The sequence below is a fragment of the Schistocerca americana genome, chromosome 1 (assembly GCF_021461395.2).
Source record: "Schistocerca americana isolate TAMUIC-IGC-003095 chromosome 1, iqSchAmer2.1, whole genome shotgun sequence".
In the NCBI taxonomy this organism is placed as follows: domain Eukaryota; kingdom Metazoa; phylum Arthropoda; class Insecta; order Orthoptera; family Acrididae; genus Schistocerca; species Schistocerca americana.
Window position 1 is genome coordinate 691439848 of NC_060119.1, and position 17898 is coordinate 691457745.

Below are 17898 nucleotides of genomic sequence, written 5' to 3' on the forward strand. Positions count from 1 at the left end.
CTGGTCCACCTCAAAAAGCCACTAGTGTGTGGCCAACTATTCCCATTGATTCACTGTGCAATCTCAATGATCCTGTGACTACTGCAGTTATAACCGGCAATGTCATTGGGTCAACATGAGATCATTTAGGGGTCATTTGCTGTGAAGTTCTATGTTTATGTGCTTCAAACCAAGTGTGCCTACATCAGCATTGTACTTTGTCATCAGAGCTGCCATAAGGCACCAGTTATACTGCTTTACAAAATGGGCAAACCTCTGATCTTCCTGTTCAGTGATAAGGCATGGATGTCAATCACATTGTCCTATACTTGGAGTTTCGGCATCCTTCAACTGTTGTCCACAGACGCTCAATATTGTAGCATGCTGACCAGTTTCGTTATTCCCAAGATGCTCCTTCCCAGATGCCAGGCTATAACAATCTGCCATTTGTAAAAGTGGTGTATGTCCATGGATTTCCCTGTTGTGACCCATATCAGTTACATACTGTAACTGATTATTGTAAAAGTTAGAAATTTGAATCGGTTTTAACCAGTTACAGTTGAAGTGGCATTTGAAGCAAATGTGCAAGTTGCTTTTTTCCATGTTTGTTCACATATGGGCTTGCACATTTCTGTATACAGATTTTCTTTGTAGGCCTCTCTTCCCTTGCCCAATGAAAATCAGATAAACATATTTTTACCATTTGTTTATTATTTTTGAGCTTGGTAATGTAGTTTTTCATGTTTACTTTTTCAGTTAAATATCTATGAATGACTTCACCAGTTCCTCTTGCATGCTTGGCACCATACGTCCGTACAAATAGTTACACCCCTTATTATGTACTTGCATCTACTGTTATCTGCTTTGCATTTCTTCGTGTTGTCACATTTTTGACTTCATATAATACATGCCTTACATGTATACTGAAAAACATAATTAATATAGTGTTTGGCAAATGCATCCTGAAGGCCTTATGAAAAACACCAGGCTCATTGGTGAATGTGTACTGGGAAAATATTTGTTAACGTTTAGTTTTTGTACTAATTTTAATACTGAATCAAAGATTTTATAACTGCAGTGAATTTTGTTTTGGGAGAGAGGATGGATTGGTAAGGGGGCAGGAGGTAATGTAGCATGTTTCTGGATTTACTATGGTACAAGTTCTATATCTCTTTAATTATATCTTTTATATTTGTGTGGTTTCTGTCCAGAAATTCTGAGAGAATAGTGGATGTCACTAGCTGATGTTTCAAGTGTTTTTTGAACTTGGGAATATATTGTCAAATCAAGAGACTGAATTAATAATAATAATGATAATGATACTACTAATAATAATAATGATACTACTAATAATAATAGGACTGTTTGAAATAGTGGACTGTTTCTAAAAAGTGGTCTCTGTGTTGGCATCTTCTTTAGATAGGAAAACAGGGAGTATACCACATGATAATGTGAATTAAATGCTCCTGGTGGAGTATTGTCTTGAGTTGAGTTGGAATGTGAAGGTCTTGGACCGTTGTTTTGCGTTCTCTCTATTGGTTCAAATGGCTCTGAGCACTATGGGACTTAACATCTGTGGTCATCAGTCCCCTAGAACTTAGAACTACTTAAACCTAACTAACCTAAGGACATCACACACATCCATGCCCGAGGCAGGATTCGAACCTGCGACCGTAGCAGTCGCGCGGTGTTCTCTATTGTTTATACTTCTAAATATAATGTGAAGTGCATAAACAGCAATGTTCACTAGGTGTCAATTTCTCATGTTTTCATTAATACATTACTTGACATGAATTGTTATAATTCTGGTAGCTGATAACTGTTTCTTTCAGAAAGTTTCCTGTCCAGAGGACAACATTGAATTTAAAGGTGCCCTATTTTGTGAAGGAAAATTTCCACACAGAATATCAGGGCAGCCTCCGAAGGCTAGAAATGTCAGTTGAAGAGGAATATATTAACAACCTGCGGCATGCATGTCACAGGGAAAAGAATTACAGTAAGTTACCTTTTGAGCTCTTTTGTAAGATCTTTTATTGTCAAACTTTACCTTCTTTTTTTTCTCTACTCCCATAGATTATACTTATGGTAGGCCTATTTATGAAAAAAAATAAATAAAACCAGACCCATGTGAGTATTTTCATGTCGGTAGACTGACCCGCAACTTGAAGCTCTCTCCTTTGTTGAGATTAGAATGCTGTTTATTAACAATAGAAATGGATGTAGTCATAATTGAACTCTTCATCACATTGATTACCAATTCTTAAAATTTTTTTTAACTAAAAGATAATGAGAATAATTACTCAGATAGGGATGTGACCCGCTCGCTTTGTCTGTTTGAGACATTCAAGGGAATGCAGAGTTACATAATGTTTTTTGGTGTCTAGCTATATTTTCAGAAGGTTTTTTTTTTTTTTATTCTGCCCCCCACCCTTCCTGTTTCTACTTCTCTTGTGGGAATGGGTTTCTGTATTTTTGACTGCAGACTGTAATTTTTCTTGTAGAAGGATGGCCTGTATTACATACCTTATTCTACCACTTGTGTAGACTTGAATTTTTTTTCATACCTCAAGTTTGGTTATACTGTAGTAAGTTTATATGCATGTTATTATCTTGTCATTTCGCCCTTGAGACCATGTCTGCTACATAATGTGTCTCACATTTTTTTCTCAGGTTCTGCTTGTATGTCGCATTTGCTAGTGGTTTTACAACTTGAAATATGTTTATCTAGATCTGGAATTATTTTCTCCCCTAGTTTAATAGGCCCTGTCTATGAATTATCTTTGTAACAAAAAATTCGTAGCTACCTCTGTTGTTTACATTGCCATTTTGCATGCCTCTAAATGGTGTGTATGTAGACAGTTAGCTACAGTTTAAGGCGCCCTGTATGTCTCCTCTCCTCTCCTATCCTATCCTCTCCTCTCCTCTCCTGCAACCGTTTTTAGTGGTATAGCTGCAAACCAACTGTGGGATTGTAGATAGCGCTCTTTCACCATCTAACCAAACACTTTTCTGCTTGCCCCCATGGAAAAACGCATAGATTTTATATTGCTCTTCTGGCAATAAATAAATAAATAAAAAATGTGTAGTAAGTCAGGTACTTTACTGTGATGAATAAAGTAAGTAGAGGATAACATTCTCTGCAGTGATTGATTGTGTTCTGGGAACTGCTGTTGTAAAAATTACTGTTGCAAGAGTTACTTATTGGAGTTTGTTTGAAAGGTATTCTTAGTTAGTCTTGCATAAGTGGGTTGCAGCATTTTGTCATTATCATAGATAACTGAATTCTTGCTCTGCCACACCAACAGATCTTCATTAAGCCTAAACTTCAAGAGAAACTTGCATTAAAATACTTTCTGGTGATTGGTTGTAGAATCTTCTGTAGCCCCATGATGTTATAAGACTGATTTTATATTATTGCCGCGTTACAATTGTTGTGAGTTAAAACTTGTACTTTGAAGTTCACACGTAACATCAGACCCCAATCTTCCTTAATAATTTAAAAGTAGGTGTTGAGACTGTACAGTGTCAGTCAGATATTCCTGTTTTATATTTCTCGTTTGTTGAAAAACATAACTTGTGTTGTCATCTTCTTTAAGACCTTAGATCCTGTACTGACTCGAACCTGGCTTTTTCTGTCTGCTCTTCATTGAATATTTCTACTCATAATTAGTGATTACACGTACCTTTCTTCCTGTCTTCCGTCGTCCAGATGGTTACTCAGCTAAATCTACCTAGCTGTCAGAAATTATTTTACCATATGTTTTGAATTACTTTTTATTTTAAATCTGTAACATCCAGGACAATAGCAAGCAATTCTGCTGCTACCTGCCACTAAGGTGGTCACCTCAAATGTGGAAGTTACATTCAAAAAGACTCATGGAACCACATTTTCAAAGTAACAGAAGTCACTAAAATAACTCTTTGAGATAATTATTGAAGAAAATATTGTTTAAAGAATGTTAGTTAATTATTGGAGAATGAATTCCAATATTATTGGTGCAAGGACCTGTCTAGCAAATTTGTATTACAGAAGGAACTGAAAATTGTCTGCTCTTACTATTGAAGCAGAGTTTGTGTCGTCATAATTGCAGCAGGTTATCCCCATGTAGAAACTTGTAGTTGTGTCAAGATTTAGTATACACTATCAGACAAAGAAAAACACGCAGGATACATAGTTGGTTGTGAATGTAACTTCGTATACGAACATGCCATCGGTCGGTATGTAAATGATTAGACTTGCAGTTGTCTGTGACTGGTAGAATAGCCACCAGGTTGCATTAACGTTCTTTGTGTTAAGCGGTGTTTCCAGCCTGACAGGGTATATAAGGGAAGCGAACAGCATCAGATGTGGTGTGATCATTTACAAAGGGCACGGTGATGTTTGTACTCATATGGGACAGCATTGTCGACACCTTGCAGTTTTTGAAAGGGGATTCATTGTGAGTCTCCATTTGACCAACTGGTCGAATTGTGGAATATATACTTCTGTGAGACATTCGGGTGTGACGATGGCCCAATGTTGGACTGCATGGGAACAAGCATATTCATCGTCAAAGTTCCGGTTTACTACACTTTACCACAGCAGGGGAGGGATTAATTGTATTGTGCACCAGCCACACTGTAGCCACTTCACATTTGATCTGAGAACAAGTAATGCTCTCCCTGCAACATTCTTTGTTATCCCACACCACTGGTCAGAGACTAACAGCAGCCAGACTAGGGAATTACCATTCTGTGCGTAGGTTTCTGTTAACACAACACCACACCACACATGGCTGTATTTAAGGTGGTGCCATAACTGGGAAACGTGGATTACTGATGAATGGCATCCCATTGTGTTCAGAGATGAATAACGGCTCTGCACTACCCTGGATGAAAATAGCGGCAGTCTGGAGAGAGGTACTATTATTTCAGTGTTTTGGAGAGGCATATTGGTGTTACTTCTGGCATTTCGGTGTGGGTAGTAGTCGGGTCTGACTTCAGGTCATGACTGATAGTGATTGAGGAAATCTTACTGCACCAAAGTACGTCACAGACATTCTGTGCTACCTCTCATTGTTTTCAAAAGGACAATGGTTGTTCACACATGGCACGTGTGTCTTTGAACTGTCTTTGTGACATTGAGTTACTTCTGTAGTTACAGAGATCTCCAGACCTGTCCCCAGTAGAATGTATTGTATCAGATCAAATATCAACTCAATACCCCAGTGCCAGTCTCCAGGTTATCAAGGACCAGTTACAACAGTGTGGGCCAGTTTGCCTATGCAGAGGATCCAACAACTGCAACGTCATACTGGTAAATAGGCTCATACTACCAAGTTCTTTGTAAATTTTACTTGATTTTGTAATCTATGAAATAACATCACATACTCTCTTAGTGTGTGAAGTTCCATTTCATGTCGTCTTCTCCTGAGTGCTTCACTTTTCATGTCAGACAATGTATTTATTCTTGTCATGTGTGTAAACTGGAAAAAAGAAGAAATGTGTGTTGTACATTATTTTGTACAACTGAATCAAATTAAAACTTACACTGAGGTACAAGACAGAAAATTTTGTTAACACAAAGTATGCTTGCATTATGGCAGATTTGTTCTATGAGCCTGATTTTGTATACAGCCATGTCTAATTTGTAATGTAATACTTTTATTTGATTATTACATTGAGATGAAGACATGGGAGAGCATTGTCTAGTGATTTCCAGACTTTGCTGCAAACATAGTGCACGAAAAGGTAAGAGATCTTAACAAGAGGAATGAGGGTATTGTATACCACTATTGTGAAATTTGCTTTGGTTTTACATTTTATTGTGTCATATGGAAATATGGTGCAAAAAAGATACTCTGTGAGAAACTAGTTTATTGTGCATGCTATTTTTGGTGCTTGTGAGTGGGGTGCGTGTGGATTTGGGGGAGGGGGGGGGGGGGGATCATTGGCAATATTTCTACTGCAACATCACACAAGGGCATCTACAGCTACTGTGGCTAACATGTCAAACAGTGGCCTTGCTGCTTTTCTTTTTGATTGCTTTTTTTCCGTAAGAGCCCAGCCCAGCTAAACAAGGCATACATAGGCATTGCCACAAGTTTTACTATTCTCACTGACATACCATCACCCATATAAAGGAAGATGGCATAAAACCCTTCATGATACAAATCATCCTGCAGTTAATAAACTTAGATTCAGTGATGGTGTGACTATTGTGATGTTGAAGACCAAAGGGCCAGTGATGAACTGCACTGAAAGTGTTTCATTGCAGAAATATTGTACTGCTACATTAAATTAAGAACTACAAAGTATTTTTGAGACCTGAGGGTAAGGAGTTAAATATGCAACAAATCTTTATTATTGAGACCTACTGAGCCTTTCTTCATATTGTCCACATTCACTCTGCTACTCCACTACATTGGTTCCCATTCACTCGTGCTTTGCTCCAAGTCATAGCTGTAACACGTCCTTGGATCCATACGCTTCCTGTATAAACAAAGATGTAGCATAGTGGTTCCACATCCATCATGCGCTCTTAAGGCCTATTTGCCCATTCCATTATACCCTTGTTTAATTGTTGCTCCACTTTCTCTGTGCAGCCTGTTCTCCTACTTTTCATTAATTTTTCTGTTTAGTTTACAGCAAAGTACATAGCACACAAATGCAGGTTATCCATGACTAGTACTTTGTTGTTGTTAATTACCTGCTCTCTCTCTCTCTCTCTCTCTCTCTCTCTCTCTCTCTCTCTCTCTCGTGTGTGTGTGTGGGGGGGGGGGGGGGGGGGGCGGTGTTATATACAGGGTGACTCAGAGGGAATGTTGAAGGAATGTCACATAATTTTTTAGGTGATCCTAGATGTGAAAATAAACCAAAACAGTCCTACGAACATTAGTCTGATTTTTGATTGTTAAGGAACTGGAGCGAGTTGAAGACTACATGCATCCATAATTGGTTATGAAGACAGGGTGTGACGTTCCCCTGCTTTATTTCATGGTTGATTGTCCTCAGTGTCGACATACTGCGTTGTTACACTGGCTGAAAAATGGGGTTTGTAATTTTGACACTGACTACTGTAAATAATGTAGCTGACAGGTGAACAGTTGCATTTCACACTTCTTTACTTTCACTTTTCACAACCCCACAATAATACACAATTATGTGGAAAGTTCACGACTGTTTATCTTTCGATAATCCTCATCAGTAGGTTGAAGGCAAACATCCACATACAGCTACAATAATTTACTGTTGAATATTTATGAGCAGTAAAAAACATAACTACGTAATTCACAGTTCCTTTTGAATTATCAGGTATTATGGAACAGACACTGTCATTATTTTAACACAAGACCTAATTGTGTTACACTTATTTTGCAGTTAAGTTGACTCAACACAGGTTTCTTGTCTGAAACTGGGGCGTGGACTGACTGTCTCGGGCAAAAATTTGGGCCCTTATATATCCTCACACTAATAGGTTCTTAAACCGTGTCATTTGCCACAGTTTCTGTTTTTCCCATGGTTGAGTTTTGTTTGGAGTTTCCGCGCTTTCCTAGAGGGCGTTGCAGAGCCTCCGCGAGTGCGCTGCTAGCGCGTCCGGTGGGAGGAGGCGGTGTGTTACGTGCCGAGGGCGGACAAGGCAGTTAGAGATGTGTGTTTGGACCTGCATGTTGGTTCTGGAGTGGAACACTCGGTCCCTCTATGCTAAGTCTGTATGGGACCAAAAAACCCGGGGCGTGAGGGCATAAGTGGCTGTAATTCCTGTGGACAACGTTGGTTTCCGTTCATGGGATGTGGAAGCTATGAAGTCTGTCGGCGGCTGCCAATAACGTCCAGAAGGTGGTGTTGTCACTGAAAGTAAGATTTTTTTCGTCTAGTTTGTGCAACGGTCATCGTCTGGCCGGACCGATATCCCAATTTTGTGGGGGCTATTAATAACTATGTGGCAACATTTCTCTGCTTTGAGTTTGTGATCGGAAATTGCCTCTCGTGTGTGTTACTGCCCCCTTGCTGACTCACTTATGGTGCATGTCATTAAAAAAGAAAGAAAAAATTTTTGGCTGTGGATCTTCTGCAAGCCGTTGTTTTCCCATGGATGGTGTAGGTCACTGTTTGGATAAGCACGTCGTAAAATGTTTAAATAACCTTGTACTGTCTGGCAGAGAGAGAGAGTGAACTGTAGCCAATTAATTTTGTGGATGTCTGAATTGTGAGATTATGTTAATGTTCGCTAATATCTGTTGTGTTTTAGTACGTAGGCATATTTAACTTTAGTCACTGTTATTGTGTACATATTCTTGTGTTAAAGAGTTTGGTTCCCGTGGCATTTAAGTGCTCTATTTAATTATATTGAAGGTAGTGCTAGAGTTTCTATTTGGTAATCCTCCTAGCCACGACTGATGTCGGTTGCTCGGTCTGTCTGAAATGTTGGATCTATTTGGTAGAGACCGTTGCTGACTTGCTCTCCTCAGTCCCGAATTCCCGTATTGATACTACGGCGGTAGTTCTGCCGGAATCTCATTTGCAGAAGTTATCAATTCTTGTGAGCACAAATAAAGCTACTTTGCCTATGTAATTTTCGTCCGCTGGCCAGCAAGCTTTGGGCAATGATTAAAAATTGTCAGCTGGTCTTCGTCCAACTCAGTGGTTCATGTTAGGTGAGTTCCATTTCCAGTTTGGGTAAATGTTTCCTCCTCCTGGTGCAGTCATCCTCTTTCCCGAGCCACGCAGGGGTAAGAGTTGCCCGAGCGTCTGTTGCTGCTCAGGAGAATGAAGTAAGGGGTTAATTATCTACTCCACCGCTATGCCCAAGAAAGCCGAATTAAAGTAGTTCTGGATAACCTAAGTATTTTACACTACTAAGATTGTTCTATGTTTGGAGAAATTGCTGTTAAGTAAAATTTAGCCTTCTGTGTTGGTAGACCGGTGTATTCGACAATCCAACATTGTTATAGAACTGAAAGACTTGGTTTTGATGCATTTGCTGAGACGTGACTTAATTATTTGCTATTGATATAATTGCTGTAAATAAATTTTCTTTAATCTGTGGTTATAATTCTTAATGATTGATTGTCCTTAACAGTGTCACATTTAATGTATGTCTGACTGCCCCATGTATCACCTACTAACTTCATTCAGAGACTGAAAAGGTGATCCTTGCTCTAGTCTATGGGACTTTATTAACCGTTGATCTTTATCATTTATGGTCTTAAATATATGTCTGTTAAAAGGAGTAATTATAGATTCCTATTGTTTATTAAGTAAGTCTTAAGTTATATATCAAATATTACGAGTGCAAATACTCTCTCATTGTTACAATTGCTTGCTCTGTGATTTGCACTGAAGGGTGTGACAATAAATTCAAAATCTAAAGTGAAGTGTTGGGGCGAATTAATCCTTTCCCGTATCATTACTTTTAAAGATAACTGATTGTTTGCGACTTGTTATTGAAATTAGTTGGGAGAATAGTTTATTGATTGACCCTGTAGAAAAGTATATCAGTACTGACACTATACATTGTTTGATGTTTAATTTACAGAAATTGCGATTATAACTTAACTCATTCAGTCGACTGAATACATAGAAAACTTCCTTCTTTTTAACAGTTTCTTCTACTGCAAGAGTTAGGCCGAATTATTTATTTAAATCGTGAAATTAACAGATACCATTCCACAAACAAGACTTTTGACAAAACTGTTAATTACTTTGGAATTAATTAAGGGCTGGCTTTGCTAACATGTTTTTGAATAGAGCCAAACAGATCCTTTAAGAATACTATTAGTTGTTCCTTGCAAATGTTTATAATTAGTACAGAATTTATATTTGTTTATATGTTAACAATAGAATTTAAGTTATGAAACAATTACTAATTTCACCCTATAACAAAAGATACTAACAAGGAATAGTCTAAATAAATTAGAAAATCAATTACGTACATAAAACTAAGCACAAAATTAGATCTGGTGTTATATTCTTTAAAACTGAGGGCCAATCTTTCTCTTTTATGAAAATGCAGATTTTACTGACGTTTGTTAATGGTAAGTAGTCAGACATGAAAAAAAAAAAAAAAAAAAATTTAAGGAGGCAGATGACAAAACAAGAGGGGAAGTAAAAATATCCCAGCTTTCTTCATCACAAGATGTGATTATTGCTTACTGAAACACTGTGGTGGACAGTTTAATGGTGGAACAGATGACCGATCCGTCCTACAAGTGTCCAAAACGTTGGAGGGTGTGTTGTGTTGCACATCAAACATCATCTTGGCAGGCTTTAACGCAGGCAACAGTACCGGTGATGTGAGTAACAAGTTCTTCACGTGTATCCACCTTCATAGTGTACACATCCCCCTTTAACCAGCCCCATAAATAGAACGGGGTTATGTCAGGTAATTCAGCAAGATAGTTAATGGTTCAGACACAGCCCATCCACTGTTGAGAAAATGTGTTATTCAGATACTGGGACACTGTGGTGCAGTGAATCGGTGATCCAATCATGCTGCAGGTACACTTGTAGTCATTGGAGTGTCACATCTTCCAACAGTGCAGGTAGGTCTTCTATTAGGAAATGTGCATATGCTGCAGCTTGTTTCCCTAGTGTCATGTGGGTTCTTCATCATGAGAATTGCAGGCGTTCACGATACCATTGCATATAAATGTAGCCTCATCTGTAAATGAAGTTTATTGCATGACGTCTCTGTGTACAACCAACCATTCTCAAAGTTGTTGTTTGCTTATTGAGTCATCTGGATGCAGATGTTGCATGGCTGCACATGGAATGGGTACAAGCCCATAGAATGTAATGTACACCCACCCGCGTTTGTGAAATATCGAGCTGACGGCAAGTGTGCCATGTACTGGTGGAAGGACTCTGTTGTACCTTTGCAATTAATGTCTTCGCTTTCCTCAACTGACTGGACAGCCTCATGTTCTGATTTTATGGGTACACTGGGTAGTATTATGGATTCACATAAGGTTTGAAAAACCATGGGAAATTCCCTGGCACACGGGGTTCGTCGACAGGGAAACATCTCTGGTATTCTGTCACAGCCGCGTGGGCACTGCCATGATAGTGCCTGTACACAAACATGTCTGCATATTCTGCGTGAGTGAATGTATGCAGCATATTGGTATTAACAGAAAAAAGATTTTGCTCAATGAAACAACACTTAAGCATAACATGCACAATCTCACAACTGCTCACTGATCCAACCCATTATTACACAGTGGGTATGATTTCATTGTTGCATCTGTCCGATGTCACAGTGCTGTCATTTGTTGGAGAACCCCCACACCTCTTGCAGGATGGTTCAATCACCTGTCACACCATTATTAAGGCCAATACAGTACCTACGCAGTATTTCGGTAAGTAATATTCACACTGAATGAGATTTTCACTCTGCAGCAGAGTGTGCGCTGATATGAAACTTCCTGGCAGATTAAAACTGTGTGCCGGACCAAGACTCGAACTCGGGACCTTTGCCTTTCGGTGGCAAGGGCTCACAGAGCTACCCAAGCACAACTCACGGCCCGTCCTCATAGCTTTACTTCTGCCAGTACCTCGTCTCCTACCTTCCAAACTTTACAGAAGCTCTCCTGCGAACCTTGCAGAACTAGCACTCCTGAAAGAAAGGATATTGCGGAGACATGGCTTTGCCACAGCCTGGGGATTGTTTCCAGTTTTAATCTGCCAGGAAGTTTCAATATTCACACTTGTCTTCATATTTATGGACTTCTTCAGTTTATTTTCACATGTAGAATCACTCTGTAAACAGGTGTGCGTGTTTTCTTAACTAACAGTTTTTTGGTTTTCAGGAAACTTATTTAGGATTCTTAAGTTTCATTAATTGCATTTTTTCCAGGGGATACGATGATCTGGAAGGCACGGAATTTTGGGGACAGGGACTTATTTCATAGAGCTCAAAATATTCCTACGCCTCATTGTAACAAACTTCAGGAACTTCATGCATATCACTGATCGCGTTTTCCTTCAATTCCTCCGACTGTTTGCAGACTGCTGTGACTCAGAGAAGAAAATCACCAAAACAAGAGAACCTATTTTAATTTATAAAGGTTGTTTTTGTCGCTTGTATATTTGTGAATATATTGTACAGAAGAAAGTGTATAGTACATACAAAGATAGTTTGTTAGCCTGTGATTTAATCTATGTCACTGGTTAAGACTTTATTTCTTAAAGAATGTTCCCTCTATGGAATGGACTTGCAATTGCATCACAAAAAGCACCGTTCAGATAAAGAATGACTAGTCACTTTTCAAATTGAATATTGCTGAGTTTACTTACCCTTTTTGAGAACACAAAAATGAAGAGGCAATTTTTATATATTTGTATGTATTCTTTGTATATGTAATGCATTTTTCAGAAGTGGTTTGTTTTGTGTGTATTGTGAAATATCTTTAAGAGTTTCTGTTTCAATTTAGAAAAACGAAATTCCTGTTTAGGTGGTTAAAATTTTTTAAAGACTCAGAACCATAAAAGAAATTGTTGGCATTCCAGTTTCATGTCAGCATTAGTGTATGCTAATCAAACAGGCTGCAAAATAATAATCTGTGATGACAGTATCATGCAGAATAATTTGCAGTACTGGAAATACAATTCTGACATGTGATAAGCAAGGTTTAAAGTCGTCATACATGAGTTATGCCTATTTGAGAGATCTGGTGTAGAACTGTTATATGGTGTGATATAGTACTCTTCTAAATGAAGACCAGTGTTCCTTCCATTTTTGGATTTCTTAGCTTTCTCTGTTCTGCAAGGAAACTACTCTAAGTTCATTGTAAAGAATTTTATAAAATCATTGTTTTAGTTGATTTTCATTGCAAAAACATTGTATTGCGCATTCCAAAATTGTGACAAAAGACAACATACATGTGCATGACCAGCACAGAATTTGTGGTCTAGTGAAGCTTTTAGTATTTAGGCAGTATTTTATTGAGTGTCACAGGGCATGATTTACCATTAAATTAAATATTTATTGTTGATGATGAATTTTAGTTGCTTTTATTGATGCTTCATGATGATGTGCAAGTTCTCAAAAAGAATAGGATAGAAAAAGATTGTCGAATAAAAGCATAGCATCTGCTAGTTGCAGAAAGGGAAGGTAAGTTTTTCTAATTTTGTACTAGTTGAGTTAACTTTTGTTTTAGGAACTGTCTTGTTTTTCTCTTTCTTGAAACGCTAAACATATTTGTTTCCATTGCTTTCATTTTGTAATTACTTTTGTTATCTGTTAAGACGTTAATTTGCAGCATAATGGTGTACTGAAATTCTTTTTGACAGTAATGATAAGAAATTTGATGTGTTTGGCCTCGCTGTGCTGCCAGTGAAGTAAAGTCTACAGAACATACAAGACATGCTCGTAGCAAAGGAGAATGTACTTCTGCTTTTTGTGTGGTCAGCACAGATCATTACTCACATTGGCACCAACACTTCCTTTCAGATGTGATCTGAGATAATTATTTGTTCTTTCTGGAGACTGGCTGAAGTGAAGACATTCTGTGAGTTAATTAAATACTCCCGAAGAGGGGCAGCAGCCTTTCCAGTAGTTGCAGGAGCGACAGTCTGGATGATTGACTGTTCTGGCCTTGTAACACTAACCAAAACGGCCTTGCTGTGCTGGTACTGTGAACGGCTGAAAGCAAGGGGAAACTACAGCCGTAATTTTTCCCGAGGGCATGCAGCTTTACTGTTTGGTTAAATGATGATAGGCGTCCTCTTGGGTAAAATATTCCAGAGGTAAAATAGTCCCCCTTTCGGATCTCCGGGTGGGGACTACTCGAGAGGACGTCATTATCAGGAGAAAGAAAACTGGCATTCTACGGATCGGAGCGTGGAATGTCAGATCCCTTAATCGGGCAGGTAGGTTAGAAAATTTAAAAAGGGAAATGGATAGGTTAAAGTTGGATATAGTGGGAATTAGTGAAGTTCGGTGGCAGGAGGAACAAGACTTTTGGTCCGGCGAATACAGGGTTATAAATACAAAATCAAATAGGGGTAATGCAGGAGTAGGTTTAATAATGAATTAAAAAATAGGAGTGCGGGTAAGCTACTACAAACAGCATAGTGAATGCATTATTGTGGCCAAGATAGACACGAAGCCCACGCCTACTACAGTAGTACAAGTTTATATGCCAACTAGCTCTGCAGATGAGGAAGAAATTGAAGAAATGTACGATGAAATAAAAGAACTTATTCAGATAGTGAAGGGAGACGAAAATTTAATAGTTATGGCTGACTGGAATTCGGTAGTAGGAAAAGGGAGAGAAGGAAACATAGTAGGTGAATATGGATTGGGGGGAAGAAATGAAAGAGCATGCCACGTGGTAGAATTTTGCACAGAGCATAACTTAATCATAGCTAACACTTGGTTCAAGAATCGTAAAAGAAGGCTGTATACATGGAAGAAGCCTGGAGATACTGACAGGTTTCAGATGGATTATATAATGGTAAGACAGAGATTAAGGAACCAGGTATAAATTGTAAGACATTTCCAGGGGCAGATGTGGACTCTGACCACAATCTATTGGTTATGAATTGTAGATTAAAACTGAAGAAACTGCAAAAAGGTGGGAATTTAAGGAGATGGGACCTGGATAAACTGACTAAACAAGAGGTTGTACAGAGTTTCAGGGAGAGCATAAGGGAACAATTGACAGGAATGGGGGAAAGAAATACAGTAGAAGAAGAATGGGTAGCTTTGAGGAATGAAGTAGTGAAGACAGCAGAGGATCAAGTAGGTAAAAAGACGAGGGCTAGTAGAAATCCTTGTGTAACAGAAGAAATATTGAATTTAATTGATGAAAGGAGAAAATATAAAAATGCGGTAAATGAAGCAGGCACAAGGGAATACAAACGTCTCAAAAATGAGATTGACAGGAAGTGCAAAATGGCTAAGCAGGGATGGCTAGAGGACAAATGTAAGGATGTAGAGGCTTATCTCACTAGAGGTAAGATAGATACTGCCTACAGGAAAATTAAAGAGACCTTTGGAGAAAAGAGAACCACTTGCATGAATATCAAGATCTCAGATGGAAACCCAGTTCTAAGCAAAGAAGGGAAAGCAGAAAGGTGGAAGGAGTATATAGAGGGTCTATACAAGGGCGATGTACTTGAGGACAATATTATGGAAATGGAAGAGGATGTAGATGAAGATGAAATGGGAGATATGATACTGCGTGAAGAGTTTGACAGAGCACTGAAAGACCTAAGTCGAAACAAGGCCCCAGGAGTAGACAACATTTCATTAGAACTGCTGACAGCCTTGGGAGAGCCATTCCTGACAAAACTCTACCACCTGGTGAGCAAGATGTACGAGACAGGCGAAATACCCACAGACTTCAAGAAGAATATAGTAATTCCAATCCCAAAGAAAGCAGGTGTTGACAGATGTGAAAATTAATGAACTATCAGTTTAATAAGTCACGGCTGCAAAATATTAACGCGAATTCTTTACAGACGAATGGTAAAACTAGTAGAAGCCGACCTCGGGGAAGATCAGTTTGGATTCCGTAGAAATATTGGAACACGTGAGGCAATACTGACCCTACGACATATCTTATAAAATAGATTAAGGAAAGGCAAACCTACGTTTCTAGCATTTGTAGACTTAGAGAAAGCTTTTGACAATGTTGACTGGAATACTCTCGTTCAAATTCTGAGGGTGGCAGGGGTAAAAACAGGGAAGGAAAGGCTATTTTCAATTTGTACAGAAACCAAATGGCAGTTATTAGAGTCGAGGGACATGAAAGGGAAGCAGTGGTTGGGAAGGGAGTGAGACAGGGTTGTAGCCTTTCCCCGATGTTATTCAATCTGTATATTGAGCAAGTAGTGAAGGAAACAAAAGAAAAATTCGGAGTAGGTATTAAAATCCATGGAGAAGAAATAAAAACTTTGAGGTTCGCCGATGACATTGTAATTCTGTCAGAGACAGCAAAGGACTTGGAAGAGCAGTTGAATGGAATGGATAGTGTCTTGAAAGGAGGATATAAGATGAACATCAACAAAAGCAAAACGAGGATAATGGAATGAAGCCGAATTAAGTCGGGTGATGCTGAGGGAATTAGATTAGGAAATGAGACACTGAAAGTAGTAAAGGAGTTTTGCTATTTGGGGAGCTAACTAACTGATGATGGTCGAAGGAGAAAGGATATCAAATGTAGACTGGTAATGGTAAGGAAAGCGTTTCTGAAGAAGAGAAATTTGTTAACATCGAGTATAGATTTAAGTGTCAGGAAGTCGTTTCTGAAAGTATATGTATGGAGTGTAGCCATGTATGGAAGTGAAACGTGGATGGATGATAACTAGTTTGGACAAGAAGAGAATAGAAGCTTTTGAAATGTGGTGCTACAGAAGAATGCTGAGGATTAGATGGGTAGATCACATAACTGTGGAGGAGGTACTGAATAGAATTGGGGAAAAGAGGAATTTGTGGCACAACTTGACTAGGAGAGGGGATCGGTTGGTAGGACGAGTTCTGAGGCATCAAGGGATCACCAATTTAGTATTTGAGGGCAACGTGGAGGGTAAAAATCGTAGAGGGAGACCAAGAGATGAATACACTAAGCGGATTCAGAATGATGTAGGTTGCAGTAGGTACTGGGAGATGAAGAAGCTTGCACAGGATAGAGTAGCATGGAGACCTGCATCAAACCAGTCTCAGGACTGAAGACCACAACAACAACAACAATAATTAAATGCTTGAAACATGTACAATTTTATATTATGAGGCACAGAAGTCATTGTTGGAGAGTAGAAAACCTTGGTAACACAATACTGTGATACTACTCAGTTTCAGTGTAGCAGAAGTTTTTGCATGATAATAACAGTGATCATTGCATTTGTAAAGAACATTGGAATAGGGGCTAGACTTGTAAAAGAATGAAAATCCATAAGCGTGTGATCATTGCATCACCAAATCAGTCAGTTCCAACATGTTTAACAAACTGAAACATAAATATAAGCTTTGGAAATTATTAGCAGTTAGGGTCTTCACAGTACTAATGAATAAAAACATGTTTAAGCTTAAGTAGATTATTATTTCATGTTAAATTACAAAACACAGTAGATAGATGACCTTGGAACATGGCGGGCGGTCGGAACAAAAAGATGGTGAGAAGACGACTTGTCGTATTTCCTTTTTTACGATAACATAATATGATCGAAACTCAGAAATATAAATTCTGTTTTAAACTTAGTAGTTCTATCTCCCACATAGCGAAACTTACGGATCTGTTACAATGCCCCCTTCAATGGTGAAGAAAATGTCTCTCATAGATATGGAATCGCAATTGAATTTCACTGTCATGGCATTGAGGTGTAACATTTGATCATGGTACATCGCTTAAAGTTTGTACAAGAATGTGAGATGCCATGACTTGGTGTTAAAGTCTAGAATTACAGCTGCGCTCATTTGTGCGGAGTCGACAGGAAACCTGAGGAAATTGTGAAGGGTCCTTCAGTAAACACTTTACAGAGTTAGATATGTTATAGTTCATGAAAAATGAAATGTAAATGTCCTGACAGGGTTGTGGATACGTATCAGAATTGAAAAGTATAAATAGAAATACGAAAACACATCTGGTAAGGAGTACGAGCATATTCTCATGGAAAAAAGTTCAGTCACAACAGAAATCGACTCTGTACACATGTCGACTCCCTGTGATCCCTACATGATTGAGTGGAAGTCAAATGATAATGTAGAACTATTTTCTGTCTCTTCAGTTTACATTAAGTGCAGCACTAAATGAGGCTGCAGACAGGCTCTCTGATGGGTGAGAACAGTACACGGAATTGATTCCAGACTTTGAGTTTCCAATATATCCATTATTTGCACCATCATTGAGCCTCATATAGGTATGAAGCCACGTACTATAGTTTTCATGATCATTCTATCCAAATTGCATACAAGTGGATCATCAGGAAGAGGGG

At 38.6% G+C, this 17898-nt stretch overlaps 1 protein-coding gene across 1 annotated transcript in view; it reads left to right on the top strand.

Annotated features, from left to right (window-relative positions):
• Positions 1 to 12960, top strand: part of LOC124609321 (dnaJ homolog subfamily B member 12) — a 144706-nt gene extending 131746 nt beyond the window's left edge. The window contains exons 9-10 of the mRNA XM_047140063.1: positions 1812 to 1975; positions 11816 to 12960. Of these exons, the coding sequence (XP_046996019.1) occupies positions 1812 to 1975; positions 11816 to 11931 (280 nt within the window). The 3' untranslated portion in view covers positions 11932 to 12960. The remainder of the gene's footprint in view (positions 1 to 1811; positions 1976 to 11815) is intronic.
• The last annotated feature ends 4938 nt before the right edge of the window (positions 12961 to 17898 follow it).